This window comes from Lepidochelys olivacea (assembly GCF_965140295.1).
Source record: "Lepidochelys olivacea isolate rLepOli2 genome assembly, chromosome: 10".
Lineage (NCBI taxonomy): Eukaryota > Metazoa > Chordata > Testudines > Cheloniidae > Lepidochelys > Lepidochelys olivacea.
Genome location: NC_140420.1, coordinates 54,087,963 through 54,105,882, shown reverse-complemented (window position 1 = coordinate 54,105,882; position 17,920 = coordinate 54,087,963). Strand labels below are relative to the sequence as shown.

General features: G+C 43.3%; 1 protein-coding gene across 2 annotated transcripts in view; it reads right to left on the bottom strand.

Moving 5' to 3' along the window:
• Positions 1-17,920, bottom strand: part of LOC311527138 (annexin A2) — a 123,493-nt gene that overhangs the window by 21,772 nt on the left and 83,801 nt on the right. For both annotated transcript variants that reach the window (XM_084640798.1, XM_084640797.1), the window contains one exon: positions 14,572-14,671. In XM_084640798.1, coding sequence (XP_084496924.1) covers positions 14,572-14,671 — 100 coding nt within the window. The remainder of the gene's footprint in view (positions 1-14,571; positions 14,672-17,920) is intronic.

The window sequence follows — 17,920 nt, the reverse complement described above, 5'->3', positions numbered from 1 at the left end:
AAGGAGCTATACATACACATTGCTTCCTGAAACTGTCACTAGGAGATGCAGGCTGAGGTTTTGCCCTAGAAGATGCTTCGTTATCCAGTCTTTTTTTTAGCAGTTGAGCTACAAAACAGTGACGTTTTAGTAACATTTGAAATGAAGGTTTCCAGATCAGTGTGTACAATACAGAGGAGAATTTGGATTCATTAACAGCTATGCTGCACTTACAGGGCTGGATTCACTGCCTGCCAACAGAATCTACATTAGAGGCACCTGGCTTGACCAGCCAACACTCCGTGCTCTGCTAGTAGACCCACAGTGTTAAAATGGAGCCTGACCCTCCCAAAGGGCTCTCACTCCTCTGCCTTGCAAACAGGCTGTCTTACACATCCCAGTCCAAAGCCCAATGAAATGAATTGCCACAGTTCTCATTGACTTCAATGGGCTCCCCATAACATCTGAAAAAGGAGGAGGAGGAGGAAAGCTGTACTGCAGTTAACCCCGTTCACCAGGGGCTATGAAGTGTTCCTGCACCTAAAACATGCTTTTATGTTGCCAATCAATAGGATTTTAATAATTGATTATTAATATATTCAAATACACTAGATGCCTGGGTGCTTCCTGGCATTAACTCTTTCAATACTTCACTCAAACAGAAAAATCAATATTTACATTTCAGCCACTAAGCACTAACTTTGTCCCAACTAATTTTTTTGGTGGATCTCTTCATGTAAAGACGAAGGTCTCTGCGTGCGCAGTGACCCAACCTCTACAGGACAAAAGAAACAATTGTTTAAAAAACCATTAGCCACCAGTCATCGGGAATAAAAACGAAACAAAAAGTACTGGAGCTGCCAGGGAACAAGGGGTTAATGAGATCTGCGTGGACAAGAGGGTTGGTGCAGTCACACTTCTGATGCTGAGTGGATCTGAACTGGTCTGTGGAGGTTAGGTTAGTTCAAGGCATTCTGATCCAATATGGTAGGCGGTCAAATTTTCACAAAGCCTGGGGTAAAGATATATTGCTGTTTAAGTGAAACCTTGTTATCAATTCAGGATCTTGCATCTCTAAGTTAATTTTCACACTCCACCTCCCTTTAATAAGAATAGCTGGTTTATAGAGGAGAAATAATACCTATTTCAACCTGGATTCAATTGTATGAAGCAGACAATATTTACCAATCCACCCCCCAAATGTCCAACACCCATTTAATTCTGTCTAATACTACAATTCAGCTGCAAGTTAGCCCCTAGATAAACTGTCCATTTTTATCAGATGTACAATACTGATTAAGCATAGCTGTCTGGACCTGCCACTCAAAGAAAGACAGAAGCAGAATGTTAAAATTGTAGGAAATATCCAGATATCAAATTCTTCCAACCAGAAAACAGTAGCATAGTATATACATGACCAGACAGCCCAAAAGGGAAGTCAAAAAGGTGGTCAGTGTTGTGTTCCAACAACATGCTGAAGTTTTCATTTGATTGAGTTCCGGTGGCTGATTATTTGTTCCTAGTCATGGATGTAATGATGCCTTTTGCAGCTGTATTATCTCATTGAGAGGCTGGGGCTTAGAAAAGGCAAAAACTATATACAGAGAATCGAATTTTGAAACCCAAGTGTCTAAAACTGGGGCACAATTCTGCATTTAGACACTCATATCGGATCTGTGATATGTAAAATAGGTATTTATTGGGAGTTGTGTGTCAATTTGTGAGCCCATATTTAGAACCGGGTTGCTCTCACTTAGATGCCAGGTTTGAAAAATAGAACCAAAAAGTCTCTACTATGCTCAGTTTTCCAAAACAATATTATAAATAGCATCCTACATAATTGTGCATATTATGGTGCATGCAATGGTGTCTGGAATACAAACAGGAGACTACAGAACAGAACTGTAATTACATACAGAACACACCCACTCTGGAAAAATCTAGCTTGTAACAATCATTCTCTGAAAGTTCGCTCATAATTATTGACCCAGTAAATACCCACTGAGATGCAGCATCTGACACATGGGGAAAGCCAGAGAAAATAAAATTATACAAATGCTGCCGTCTACAAAAGACAATTAAGAGGAACTTCTACAAGCCAAAACTAACAGGGCACTTTCTTTACATTGGCTTTTCTCCTGCTTCCATTGTTTTACTTTTAAAAATTACACTGAAACAAACAACCCACAACATGTCTTGGGAATCCTGCATGTAAATTGTTTCCTCATAGCAGCGCTGTAGCTTACTAACACCACAATGTCCTTACCTGCCGGCGGAATGCAACTACCTTACCTTTCAGGATTCCTAAGGAGTCAGATTCTTGTGAAAAATGGGTAGCATGAGAGAGTTTCCAAACTTTACACACTACTCCATTCATTTCCAGTCTAGCTTGAAGAATGACAAAGATAAGGCCCATCATTGCTAAACTGTCATCTCTGACTACTGTTACCCCACCACCAACTCCCTAGGATCTCCACTCTGTGCCAGTGGGAGAAGGAAGGCTGCCTTTTCATTTCCAATTCCTGAAGTCATCAAGCTCAGTGAAGTGTCCACATTGGACGTTCATGACGTGTCAACTCTCATTAGATTACAATTACAGTTGTCCCAATAAAAGATTATCTCTGTTCACAGTTCAGCCCAGATTCTATAAAGAAATCCACAAGCTGCATTCCTTACGCACATGTGGAGAAACTCTTGCTTCAATAGGGCTCAGAGAGCATGATGGTCCATGATTGCAGATCCCTTTGCAAGATCAGGGTCATAGACTGCTTCTATTTTTAAGTGCATATCCAGGGACAAAAATCCCTGGGAAGTTATCCCTTTGAGGTTCAACTTCCAAGTGAGGTGGGGTACAGCACTCTCCCAGCAGCCTGCCATTAAGGTGAGGTTTAGCAACCTGCTCTGCATCAAGTTTAGTCACACTAACTTCTTGGTTTGATACATGTGGACAGTCTTGGGTAAAGCTCTTTTCAGCTCCTTAAGAGAGAGAACGTGCCCCCCCACCCCACACACACACACAAAAAGGCTTTTCACCTTTTGCTGCAGACCTAAACAATCAGTCTAGCTCAGAGCACTCAAGCTTCTTCTCTCGCTCTTTTTCCTGACTCCATTTTTTCCATCAGGGAAAGAACAAAGTCAGTAACTGATCCAAGGGATAAGATACCAGACTTGCTAAACCGGTGCAATCATTTTCAGATTCCATTATGAGCTAATAGCCTAGGCAGATAAAAATCAGCTCTCTTCCTCTTACTCAGAGAGGCTTTGTGTACATTGGGAAAAATGTGTTGCAGAAAAAAACGTGTTAACACATTTTAACTACCGTTATTGAAAACCTCTTGGCACGTTGTAGAGACAAATACGTACTAACTGAGTTACCCACAACTAGCCAACGTGTTTTTAAACATGACTGTTTCCTAACACAACTCACTGACCCAGTGTAGGAAAAGCACCCTCTCCCCCAACCTCTTCTAGGCCACGAGTCAGTCACAGGGTAGCTGGTCCCTATGGGCAGGTTAAGCCCAGCTCCCCAGAACCAGAACAGATGAGTCCCATCCAGCCAATTAAAGAGGGTGGGGCTACACCTGGGCCTATAAAGGGCTGCTAATAGGCAGCTGGTAGACTGCACCCTTAGCCCTGGTCTACACTAGGAGTTTAGGTTGAATTTAGCAGCATTAAATCGATGTAAACCTGCACCCGTCCACACGATGAAGCCCTTTTTTTCGACTTAAAGGGCTCTTAAAATCAATTTCCTTAATCCACCTCTGACAAGTGGATTAGTGCTTAAATCAGCCTTGCTGGGTCGAATTTGGGGTACTGTGGATGCAATTAGACGGTATTGGCCTCTGAGAGCTATCCCAGAGTGCTCTATTGTGACCACTCTGGACAGCAGTCTCAACTCAGATGCACGGGCCAGATAGACAGGAAAAGGCCCGCAAACTTTTGAATTTCAATTTCCTGTTTGCATGGTCACCTGCAGCTTGCCACGCTGGCCAGAGCTCATCAGCAGAGGTGACCATGATGGAGTCCCAGAATCGCAAAAGAGCTCCAGCATGGACCGAACGGGAGGTACGGGATCTGATCACTGTATGGGGAGAAGAATCCGTGCTATCAGAACTCCGTTCCAGTTTTCAAAATGCCAAAACATTTGACAAAATCTCCCAGGGCATGAAGGACAGAGGCCATAACAGGGACCCAAAGCAATGCCACGTGAAACTTAAGGAGCTGAGGCAAGCCTACCAGAAAACCAGAGAGGCAAACGGCCGCTCCGGGTCAGAGCCCCAAACATGCCGCTTCTATGATGAGCTGCATGCCATTTTAGGGGGGGTTCAGCCACCACTACCCCAGCCGTGTTGTTTGACTCCTTCAATGGAGATGGAGGCAACACAGAAGCAGGTTTTGGGGACAAAGAAGAGGATGATGATGAAGTTGTAGATAGCTCACAGCAAGCAAGCGGAGAAACCGGTTTTCTCAACAGCCAGGAACTGTTTCTCACCCTGGACCTGGAGCCAGTACCCCCCAGACCCACCCAAGGCTGCCTCCCAGACCCGCCAGGCGGAGAAGGGACCTCTGGTGAGTATACCTTTTAAAATACTATACATGGTTTAAAAGCAAGCATGTTTAATGATTAATTTGCCCTGGCATTTGCAGCTCTCCTGGATGTACTCCCAAAGCCTTTGCAAAAGGTTTCTGGGAAGGGCAGCCTTATTCCATCCACCATGGTAGGACACTTTACCACACCCGGCCAGTAGCACGTACTCGGGAATCATTGTAGAACAAAGCATTGCAGTGTATGTTTGCTGGCATTCAAACAACATCCGTTCTTTATCTCTCTGGGTTATCCTCAGGAGAGTGATATCATTTATGGTCACCTGGTTGAAATAGGGTGCTTTTCTTAAGGGGACATGCAGAGGTGCCCGTTCCTGCTGGGCTGTTTGCCTGTGGCTGAACAGAAATGTTCGCCGGGGAAGGTGGGGGGTGGCGCTAGCCACGTGGTGGGGGGAGGCAAATGCAACCTTGGAACGAAAGCACATGTGCTGTGTATGTAATGTTAACAGCAAGGTTTACCGTGAAAGAGTGTAGCCATTGTTCTAGAAAATGTGTTTTTTTAAATACCACTGCCTCTTTTTTTTTTTCTCTCTTCACCAGCTGCATGTGTTTCAATGATCACAGGATCTTCCCCTTCCCAGAGGCTAGTGAAGATTAGAAGGCGAAAAAAACACACTCGTGATGAAATGTTCTCTGAGCTCATGGTGTCCTCCCACACTGACATAGCACAGACGAATGCGTGGAGGCAGACAATGTCAGAGTGCACGAAAGCACAATATGACCGGGAGGAGAGGTGGTAGGCTGAAGAGAGGGCTGAAGCTCAAATGCGGTGGCAGCATGATGAGAGGAGGCAGGATTCAATGCTGAGGCTGCTAGAGGATCAAACCAATATGCTCCAGCGTATGGTTGAGCTGCAGGAAAGGTAGCAGGAGCACAGACTACTGCTACAGCCCCTATGTAACCAACCGCCCTCCTCCCCAAGTTCCATAGCTTACTCACCCAGACGCCCAAGAACGTGGTGGGAGGGGCCTCCGGCCACCCAGCCACTCCACCCCAGAGGATTGCCCAAGCAACAGAAGGCTGGCATTCAATAAGTTTTAAAGTGCTGTGTAGCCTTGCCCTTCCCTCCTCCGCCACCCATCCTGGTGCTTCTCTCCTCCACCACCCCTCCTGGGCTAGCTTGGTAGTTATCCCCCTATTTGTGTGATGAATGAATAAAGAATGCATAAATGTGAAGCAACAATGACTTTATTGCCTCTGCAAGCAGTGATCGAAGGGAGGAGGGGAGGGTGGTTAGCTTACAGGGAAGTAGAATGAACCAAGGGGCAGTGGGTTTCATCAAGGAGAAACAAACAGAACTTTCACACCGTAGCCTGGCCAGTCATGAAACTGGTTTTCAAAGCTTCTCTGATGCGTACCGCTCCCTCCTGTGCTCTTCTAACCGCCCTGGTGTCTGGCTGTGTGAAACCAGCAGCCAGGCTATTTGCCTCAACCTCCCACCCTGCCATAAACGTCTCCCCCTGACTCTCACGGATATTATGGAGTGCACAGCAAGCAGTAATAACAGTAGGAATATTGGTTTCGCTGAGGTCTAACCGAGTCAGAAAACTGCGCCAGCATGCTTTTAAATGTCCAAATGCACATTCTACCACCATTCTGCACTTGCTCAGCCTGTAGTTGAGCAGCTCCTGACTACTGTCCAGGCTGCCTGTGTACGGCTTCATGAGCCATGGCATTAAGGGGTAGGCTGGGTCCCCAAGGATAACTATAGGCATTTCAATGTCCCCAACGGTTATTTTCTGGTCTGGGAATAAAGTCCCTTCTTGCAGCTTTTGAAACAGACCAGAGTTCCTGAAGATGCGAGCATCATGTACCTTTCCCGGCCATCCCACGTTGATGTTGGTGAAACGTCCCTTGTGATCCACCAGTGCTTGCAGCACTATTGAAAAGTACCCCTTGCGGTTTATGTACTTGCCGGCTTGGTGCTCCAGTGCCAAGATAGGGATATGGGTTCCGTCTATGGCCCCACCACAGTTAGGGAATCCCATTGCAGCAAAGCCATCCACTATGACCTGCACATTTCCCAGGGTCACTACCCTTGATATCAGCAGATCTTTGATTGCATTGGCTACTTGCATCACAGCAGCCCCCACAGTAGATTTGCCCACTCCAAATTGATTCCCGACTGACCAGTAGCTGTCTGGCGTTGCAAGCTTCCACAGGGCTATTGCTACTCACTTCTCAACTGTGAAGGCTGCTCTCATCTTGGTATTCTTGCGCCTCACGGCAGGGGAAAGCAAGTCACAAAGTTCCATGAAAGTGCCCTTACACATGCGAAAGTTTCGCAACCACTGGGAATCGTCCCAGACCTGCAACACTATGTGGTCCCACCAGTCTGTGCTTGTTTCCCAAGCCCAGAATTGGCGTTCCACCACATGAACCTGCCCCATTAGCACCATGATGCCCACATTGCCAGGCCCTCTGCTTTGAGAGAAGTTTGTGTCCATGTCCTCATCATTCTCCTCACCACGCTGACGTCGCCTACTCCCCCGGTATCGCTTTGTCAGGTTCTGGATCTGCATATACTGCTGGATAATGGGCATGGTGTTCAATGTGCTCCTAATTGCCAAAGTGATCTGAGCGTGCTCCATGCTTGCCATGGTATGGTGTCTGCACAGAAAAAAGGCGCAGAACGATTGTCTGCCATTGCCCTGACGGAGGGAGGGGCAACTGACGACATGGCTTACAGGGTTGGCTTACAGGGAATTAAAATCAACAAAGGGGGTGGCTCTGCGAGAAACTGAATGGCCCCCCTCAAGGATAGAACCCAAAACCTCACGGATAGAACTCAAAACTGGGTTTAGCAGGCCGTTGATTTCACAGAGGGAAGGAGGGAGGGAGGAGAAAATGAATACAAAACAAATCCGGTCTATTTCTTGTTTTGAGCCACTTCATCTATCTTTATAGATCTTGCTAGCAGCAGATTGTGCAGTACGACCACTAGCCGTCATCATCCCCTGGGTGCTCGGCAGAAGACGGTGCAGTATGACGACTAGCCATCATCTTCTGCTGGCTGGAGGTTAAAAGACAGTGCACTGCCGGTAGGACTGAATCGCCACGAGACGAAACTTAAAAGTGAAATGACCGGGTTGAGTCACTCTCATGTTTGCCCAGACACCCGATTAAAAGAGCACCCAGGACTACGTCGATGACGGCTACCAGTCATACTGCACTGTCTGCTGCCAAAAGGCAATTAACTGCTGCTGTGTAGCAATGCAGTACCACGTCTGCCAGCACCCAGGAGATATACAGCGACGGTTAGCTGAGCGGGCTCCATGCTTGCTGTGGTATGGCGTCTGCACAGGTAACTCAAGAAAAAAGGTGCAAAACGATTGTCTGCCCTTGCGTTCACGGAGGGAGGGAGGGAACGGGGGCCTGAAGATATGTACCCAGAACCACCCGCGACAATGTTTTAGCCCCATCAGGCACTGGGATTTCTACCCAGAATTCAGATGGGCGACAGAGACTGCGGGATAGCCACCCACAGTGCAACACTCTGGAAGTCGACGGTTGCCTCGGTACTGTGGACACACTCTGCCGACTACATGCACTTAGAGCACTTGTGTGGGGACACACAATCAACTGTATAAAACCGCTTTCTACAAAAGCGATTTCTATAAATTCGACCTAATTTCGTAGTGTAGACAGGAGGGAAAGCGACACCACAGTGGAGCTAGTTCTGGTGGTGGGTCCCTGGAGCAAGGGAGCAGGGAAGCAGCCTTGGGGCTGGTGCTCCAGGAAAGTAGAGCTAATAAACAGGGAAGCTGCCCAGAGCAGGGGTGCCAGAGACCCCTGGGAGGCCTCAGGCTAAGGAGTAAGTTAAAAAGACTGTTGTTCTGTGTGTTTGCTAACCTCAGTTAAGAAAAAGAGCCTCCTTTCAAGACTGGGCATAGCATCATATGCTTTGGAGCTAGGGAGAAGCACAGCCCAGCCCGATGACAGTCATACACACAACACTGTCAGCTTCTGCTCAGCCAGTGATTCACTGCAGCACTCAACCAACCTCTAAAACTGTTTAACAAAACAAAGCTTAATTCCTGGCATTTGAAACTGGGAAAATAAAGTCTGCAAGCATTAGAAAAGTGACAGAACAAAGGCCACAAATATTCACGTTAAAGTTTCCTGTTCACATGCTCTGGGGATGGAAACAAGTCTATTCATGGCTCTGGCATTTCATGGAAAATGCATGCTTGCATTTCAGTGCAGGGAAATATGCAGCTAATAATGTCTCTGAACAGGATACTGACTCACATTTGCTAACACAGGGTGGGGCAGAAGGGCTGATCTCATGTTGCTGCTTACTAAAGCTCTGGAAGTTAAAGTTTGTTTCCTTCAATCTTGATTAAAAGCAAACTTATTTTTGCTGAGCATATTTTTCTGGTATATTTCTACCTGTGACTAACAAGCAGAGTTGATAATGTTACTTTTTATATTGTCCTTTTTTTCTAGCATGACAACTCCTTCCAGGCTCAGAAAACAGACAGTTAAAATTTCCAACTTGAAAACCTTTTTATGAGAAAAAAAATATTCTTTTCATCTACTGATAATTTTTCTTTCATACAAGCAGGCCTGCTGCTGCCATTGTGACTTCAGCATCATAGCTCAATCAGCAAGATAGGAGGAAGTAAAAACCTCAGCTGTGTAAATGAACAGACTGACTTATATTTGGTCTTTTGGGGGGGGGGGCTTTAAAAAGGGCCACTTATGAATGGGCTTCTCTTGATAAGCATCTAGGTACCAGAAAAGCCAGCAGATACTTGGATAGCCTCCCAGCAAAAAGTTGTGGCGTGCTTACAAAGCAGGAGGCAGCATAAGTGCATCAGTTTATTTATCACGAATCTTAGTTTTGCCTTTAATTTTCAAGGACAGCCTGGATGGAACGGCAAGGGACTATATCTCGGCAGTCCTGAAGGTAGGTCTTTGAATATAGGAATTTATCCAGGTGTGGTGTTTCAGGCTTACCAGTTTTGACATCAGCCCTTCAACTTTTAAGTACTTCAGATCAAAAAAGAGCACTAAGCTTTGTACAACTACCAAAACACTGGTTGAATCCACAATTCAATAAAAGTGCTGAGAAGGGATGATTTTTCAGAGAACTGTGCACCCACACTTCTCCAGGGAAAACAAATAAATGGTCTACCCCAGTTGGGGAAACAGCACTCCCAATAACCACCTTGTTTAAACGCAGCCATTGCTACCATGGTTTCAGCTCCCATATGGGTAGGTACAAAGATCAACTTGGTAACTCTGGTTGGATGGGGGAGGGTGGGCAAACAGATAGAGATGGAAATAAATAAAGACAAGGTTAGGCAAACGGCTTTAAAAGCTAGCACTGCACCACAGATAGCAACAAGATGGTGCCCAGTTTATGCGATTTCCTAAATAACAGCTATATAAAAATGATCAATTTTATGTTTATAGGAGAATAAGGGAAAATAGGAATGACATTCATAATTGTTAAGGGTAATGTGAACCAATGAGAAAGCTAGTATATTAATGAAGGCACCCAGTGATGCTGTTTTGGCATTAAACTTAAAATGCAATACTGTAAATAAATAAATTCAGGTTTGCAGGTAAGTTGGTGTGAACTATGCCTCCAGTGTGTTATTTCATGACAATCAGATGACTACACCATACAAAGTGCAAGGGAAGCATTACTATTTTGACTGTAGCTTTAGGCGCCTAAATATATTTGTAAATCTGGCCCCAAGGCTCCTTGAACTGTTTTGGGACTATCCAATTTGAATTGTGAGGTGTACAGTTTTATAATTCTTGGGAGAAATCCTGGCCCCATTGAAGTCAATGGGATTTCTGCCTTTGACTTCAACATGGCCAGGATTTCTCCTGTTGTATTTTCCTTTGTAGGGTTCTCTCTGTGAGGTATATTACAGCGATGCATCTCTTTGTTGCTACTATTAACACTCTGAACAAGTACATTTCTATGCAGTTTTATAGATTTCAGGGAGTATCTCCCAGAACACACTAGGCTGGATTTTCATAAATCCACGTCAAAGGAGGTTTCCTCTAAGATTTTATTCTCACACATTAAGAATATCATTAACATGCACAGGCATGCAGGACTATCCACATACAGAATACAAAAGGGGAAGAAAAATAACTCCAATGCCAAAACCACACCCAAGTGTTTCCTCACAGAATTTGTCAAGCTCTGAGGGAGGCACTCTCAATACTCCTGCTATGAAATAATTACAAGATAAAAGGGCATCCTGATAATTATAAAATGATCACAACATTCTCACAGTAGTACTATTGTCCAGACGCTGGGATCAAAAAGAATGGTGTGGGTTTAGATGTAATGAACCCTCTTCTGTATGCTCTCAAGCCAGAAACAAGACGGGCAATCTCCACTTTAACTTTCCATGCTTTATTGAACTGGACAACATGAGCGGTCCATTTGAATGCTTAGTTACCTACATAATCCAGTTGTCTGTTTAGCTATTTATAGCCTCTTATGAAATCCGCAGCTTTCTGCTCATCTTAAAACAATCCAAAGAGAATATATAGAATTATTCTCTTTCAATTCCATGATCCATTTATACAGCATTTTATATGTTTAAAGCACTATACAAACAATAATTACTGAGATGCATAAATATCAGTGATACTGGATGGAAACACAAGTTCGTATAGGTGGCTGCAGGTTTTATCAGCATATAAATATTGATCAGTCTTTCTTGTTAAAGATCTGGAAGATCCCACAAATATTTTCCTTTGTTTGCTTGCAGAAGTAATTCCTAATATTGTTATTACACTGTTTTTTCCTATTAGGTCATTTCTTGTCTGGCAGACACACCATGACAAACAAACATATGTTTAGAGAGTTTGCAAATGGAAATTCTACTGGTCTTCTGCAGTAACAAAAGCCCAAGCTCCATATTCAAGTAATCAAACTACAAAGAAATGGAACTTTAAAGAATGGGTTTTCAGAATTCTTGTACTTTATCTCCCTTAGGCATGTTCTCTTTGGGTAGTTGTCCTTAAAATGGAACAGTCAACATAAAAACCAGAGAGTCTCCATTTACAAGTCCACACATTATTACTGTGAGCAACAACTTCTGGATAACAGATACAAGCCCAGTCCTGCAAAGACTTATACATATGAGTATGTTTTCTTATTATTTCTGTATCTGCAGCATCAGACACTACTTCTGGTACATTTAAGCAGGTGTGTTCCCCAGATCTGCCAAACAAATTCAGCAAATTGATTATTGTAGTTGAAAGAGAGTGAACAAACATTAGCCTGGCTTTTCCTGACAGGACAAGGCCTTCCATTTCCCAGGATATGGAATGGAAATTACAATAAATTAACAGCTTGATATGCTAGAGTAAATGTCTTGATCCAGAAGGCTTCACAGTACTTTTGAAATGTTTAGAGTTGCCCTGTAATCAGCACTGCAAAATATTGTTGATTAAAGCTAGACAAAACTACACACATACACAGCAGGGCCATGTACCCTTCATCAGCCCTCCCTTGTAAGAAGCTTGCTTTATTTGTTTTAAAAACAAATGTGAATTTCAGATTTAAAAAGTCCACTCCTACTTTTGTAGAATGAGCTCTTAGAGAAAAGAAAATAATTATTTCTCCCTCTGTGTTGTCTGGTGGAGGTGTTTTGTTTTTTATGATAGTTAATTACAAAATAACCCTTGTAACTTTTTAAAAGAAAGCTTCCCTCGCATAGAAATGTCACGTTGTGAGGAACAGGCAATGGTTTAATGCCATCATTTGTTATGTTTCCTGGACACAACACTGAGGAATAAGAGAGGACTTTATTCAGATTCATAAAACTCAGCATTTGCTTCAGATAAGTGGCTCAGCTTTTATTAATGCGACTCTGTTCTGGCTTCTTGGCGAAACCTCAGCAATTCCAGCCACACCCAACTCTGTTTTCTGATCCAGAGCGGAGGAGACTCTGGAATATTATCCACACCCTTTCTTTGTTATGTAGGAGGATGAGACGGAGTTGCTGCTGCCCTCCATGTCCACGCTACAAGTGTAATGGAGCATTTTTGTAACCAGTTTGGGATGACAGGGTTGAGTTGTGTCCAGAAAGCAGTTCTTTCCCCACAACAAAAATACCATGCTGCCTAGCTGCATTTGTAAAAAATGCATTCTGTGAAAATCTGGGCAACTCTTCCACAGGGCCTGACCAGGGATAGATAGCCTGCAAGACACGGAGAGTGGTATGGGACACAGTAGAGGAGGTAGGGAAAAGGTTTTTTCTCTGTGGGAAATGTTGAGTTTTGATGAAAAGCTGAAAAGTTACTTCAACCAAAAACTGAAATATTTCAACATTGAAATGCCACTGCAGCACAAGTTGCAGTTCAAGTGCTACATGCTCCCATTCTCTTCTGTAAACTGGAATCTCCAGTGGGGCTACTTCTCCCATAATGCACCAGTCTCCCCGCTTCGTGGGGGGGATGGATCACCACCTTATTCAGACAGTCACCGTACATTATGGGAGATGAAGTGCAGCTGGGGAGCATGGTCCAGAGAGAACACTGGCACGAAGCACCCGAACTACAACTCCCATGAGGCATTACAGATCAAAATATTTTGGTTTTCAGGCCTTTTTTTTTTTGGACAATGATTTTAATTATTCTGCAAAAAGTAGATACTTGTTACAGCACCACACCACACACCAGCACTATTGAAAATCCAATTTTCCATTAAAAACAGTTTCAATGGAAAAATTTCAACCAGCCCTAACCAGCAGCCTAGGACACCTTGTTGCACAGAGAGCAGGGAAGATGGAAAACCTGTTGAACTGGTTACACAGGCACCCTTAGGACACAGCAAAAGAACAGGAATCAATTACTAGAAGACACTCATACTGCAGTGGGCTCTCTAATAAAGAGGATGCATGGCTACCTACCATAGTTACTAGCCCTGATCCTGCAATCTATTTAGTTTGTGCATGCCACCACACCCATCAGCAGTGAACTGTAAGACTGGAGTACAACTATTACCCTCGTGATACATGGACATAAGCCATGGTCTGAGCTAGCCAAACAACAAAACTGGTTACTAAGTCAGGTAGAAGTTGGAGGAGCAGCACAAGCAGGGCCTACGATACAGTAACATTTCAGCATCTTGACCATTTGCTATTTACGGCTCTGATTAGGCATGGTCACCTATTATCCAAGTTAAAATATCTGAATGGGAAAATTCCAGTTCAGAGATTATACTCAGGGATGTGACAACCACATAAAGGGCCATTTTAATGCTGTAATATTTTATAGAGGCAGTGGACACGGCACTAGACTGAGTCATGACAACAGGGTTCTGATCCCAGCTCGGTCACAGGTCTGCTGTGTGACCTCTTCTTAATTTCAATTGTAAATTCTTTGGGGGCAGAGGCTGTCTCACTATACGGTTGTACAGCCCCTAGCACGACTGGGCCCTACAATCAGCTGGGACCACCAAGTGCTAAACTGAATGCAAATAATGAATCATCATAATTATGCAACAATAAAATGATATTGTTTCCATTGCTGCATCACACTTTCCAATTGGGTCCCTTTACTTTTACACCCAACATTTCAAAATATTAAACTATTTTTCCATGGGGGGGGGGGGAAAGAGATGAACTCCTTATCCTAGAAGACAAAAGATTTAAACGCACTGTTTAATTGGTTTAATCATTTTTTTCAAAGTTCAGATTAATCCCTGGGAAGGAAATATGGATTTTTATAGACTCGCCCAACCTTCCTTTGCTACAAACATTCAGATTTAATTACAAAACTTCATTCTCCTTCTAAAACTGTTCTACTGGCAATCTTAAGTCTTTCTCTGCCAAGATTTCAATAGTGCAAGTCATGAAGAAGAACACACAAAATAAATGCTCTGGATTAAGGACAGTAAGTGGTAGGTCAAGAAACACCACCTATCCATATTATATCATTTGTATATATATTTGTACATCATTTGCAAGTATAATGGCAGAGAGAGAGACCCATTTCCCCTACCTTTGGTCTTGATGGCTGTTTCAATGGCTGCAGCATCTCGGTCAGCATCAAAGTTGGCGTACGCCTTGACAGTGGCATATGCGCTCGGAGGAAGAGAATGCTGAGATTTAAAAAAAGCAAAATGACAGTCTTACACTTTGCTTGTGGTTAATGTATTATTCCCAAAAGGTAAAGTATCACTGTGTCATATTTCCCCCCCAACACCCCCACCCAATATGCACATGTGGGCAACCTATGAATATAACTGGAATTCAGATAAGAGCTACTGAACACCCAAATGTATTACTGTTCCAGGAATCTGCCCGCAGCAGTGCATCTGTCATTAGAGAAAGTTAAAATGTTAAAAACCTTAAACTAATTGTGCTGGCTAGAATTCAAAGAAATTCATTCCATAAAGTTAGTATGGAAAAGGAGTTGAGTCAAAATGACAAAAGCCAGGAAAATTCAAATTTACAGCTGATAGTCTGCCTTCGATTCATATCGCTCATAATACTATGGTAGAGTAGGGAATCAGAATTAGTAGTGAATGAGTTATGTACAGTGAACCAAATTCTGTGCTCTAAGCAGCCGATGCATTTTACAGGATCAAAAACTTTTTAGCATTATTTTCAGGGTATAGTGCATCTTGAAAGCCCCCCAGTAATCACACAGGGAGCTTTGACATGCCTGGGGCCTGATTTCTACCCAAATTCACCAGCAGGGGGCTCACATAATAAACAAAGGTTTTCAAACACTTAAGACTTATTTCCTTTGTACCTTCAAATTCTTTAAGGCAGTGGCTCTCAACCTTTCCATACCACTGTACCCCTTTCAGGAGTTTGGTTTGTCTTGCATACCCCAAGTTTCACCTCACTTAAAAACTACTTGCTTACAAAAATGGACATAAAAATATAAAAGCAGCATAGTATTACTGACAAATTGCTTACTTTCTCACACTCATTTTTACCATATAATTATAAAATAAATCAACTTGAATATAAATATTGTACTTACATTTCAGCATATAGTATATAGAGCAGTATAAACAAGTCATTGTATGAAATTTGTACGGACTTCACTAGTGCTTTTTATGTAGCCTGTTGTAACACTGGGCAAATATCTAGATGAGTTGATGTAGCCCCTGGAAGACTTCTGCATACCCCTGTGGGTACATGTTCCCCTGGTTGAGAACCACTGCTTTAAGGTCAAATTGTTAAAGAAGGGCATGTATTCAAGGCATCCTCAAAAGCATCACAAAAGTTATCTGCACAACTATCTACCCAGAATAAAACAGTGGCATACACACTGTGCGCTCCTTTGAAAGTCTGAGCTACGCTGCAGAGACAGGGAAGCAAAAACATTACAGAATGAAACACCCATTGTTGTCCCTACCATTAACAGCCCTTTCAATCAAAGCAGCCAGAATTTGGCCCAGAGCCACACCACAGGATGCATGATTTTCCAGAATTGATACATTTAACTGCCAACAACAGTAAGTGGAAAAGCTTAATGCACTCCTGGAGAAATCAGTGTGCCTGAAAAATTCCTACCACAAAACCCACATGTTACACAATACAAAATTGAAGGTTTCAACTGATTAACATGGCATAGTTGGATAACCTGGCAAAGCTAACCATATTAGCCCAGGAGAGTTAGAGCTGAAAAAGCAAGGTGAGAGATGGCACTTTGGTATCTCATTCCCTCCCTATGCATTGTATGAGCCACTGGAACTGAATATTAGGCTGACAAATGGTATCTGCAATGTAGACGGGAAAAAATGGTCCCATTTAAGTTTCAGGATTGGTTCTTCCCGAATTGCTCAGGCACTCAAAGCCATATGCTGCCCTTGGATATGCAAGTAGTTCCTACTGTCTTTCTATTGAGTTGAACAGTGTCTTGCTCATGCATCCAAAGGTATAATTTCAGCCCTAAAGTGGAAGCAACATGGGCAATTTGAGTAAAACCAGAGCAGAGAATGAAAATGCTTTTCACTTACACAGTGCCCTTCAGCTGTGGATCACCAAATGCTTCACAAAGGTAGTGCATTACAAAGGGGAAAATGAGGTAAAGGCCAACATTTCACAAGTGATGCATGACAGAGTGCCTCAGTTTTTTGGTGCCCAGATTGAGAAATCTTCAAGGAGCCTAATTCTCAGAGCAGGAGGGTGCTCAACTCTTGCCAAAAATCAGGGTCTCTTAAAGATAGCTGACACTGGGAACCGAAAATCAGTAGTCACTTTTGAAAACTGTGGCCTAAACAACTTGCTCAAGGTCACATAGAGCCAGTGGCAGAGTCATGACTAGAATCCAGGTTTCTTGACTCGCAGTGCTCTCCCCTAACCACAAGACAATGCTGCCTCTGAAAACTTTGTGGTAGGACACTGAGACTCTACCAGCAGTCATAGAGTTAGCTTCAGCTCAGCCTCCTCCTTCCAGAGAATATTGAGGGTAAGACTGAGATACTGCAGGGCTGGAGAGAGCAGCCAAATCAAGTTCCACATGAGAAATCAGGACCATCCTTAAGAGCAGTTGCTTGGGAGATGGGTGTTATTATGCCTTGGAACAAGGAGGCATCCTCATAGAAGGCTTGTCTATGCAGGGAGTTATTCTGAATAGCTATTCCTAATTAACTCCACATGTGGATGCTCTTACTCCAGACTACAAGTGCCTTGTTCCAAATTAGTTTTGTGGATTAAGCTAATTTGGAATAAGGCATGCTTAGTCTGGAATAAGAGTTTCCACACAGAGTTAATCAGGAACAGTTAATTCACTTTGAAGTCACATTTCCCTTATTCTGAATTAACTTCCATGTATAGAAAAACCTTTTCTCTCTACAGATCTGAGGCAAAAGGCACAAATATCACTGTCTGGACCATTCTCTACCGAGAGACAGCAGCTCACTAGTCATCCTAATCATTGTAAATCATCTGTATGGATAACATTTAAGAAGTTATGTATCTACACTGGAAATTATGTTCTTGAAGCCTTGAAATTAGCAGTAGCCTTCGACAGGTTCTGTTCTGACAGAGTGCGGTAGACATTTATCTTTCTGTCTGGTCATTGTGGCTCACAAGGAGTCTATTTACATACTGAGCCACCAGCTAATCAAGATTGTGAAATTGACAAGGGATTATGAAATCTATACAAAGGAACACAGAGCAAGAGAGTGCCTGGCTGATGAATAAAGATCAAAGGACTGTTTTGGTATACTGGGGGTGGAAAAAAGAGACTCAGGAGCCTTCACGTAGGGGACAAGCTGGCAGCATGTTTTGTCTCATGAAAAAAAGGAATACATCCAGGTCTACTTGGGGAAAAAAAAAAAAAAAACACCATTGGAAGGACTTTGGGGTGACCCTTGATCTAAAAGAAA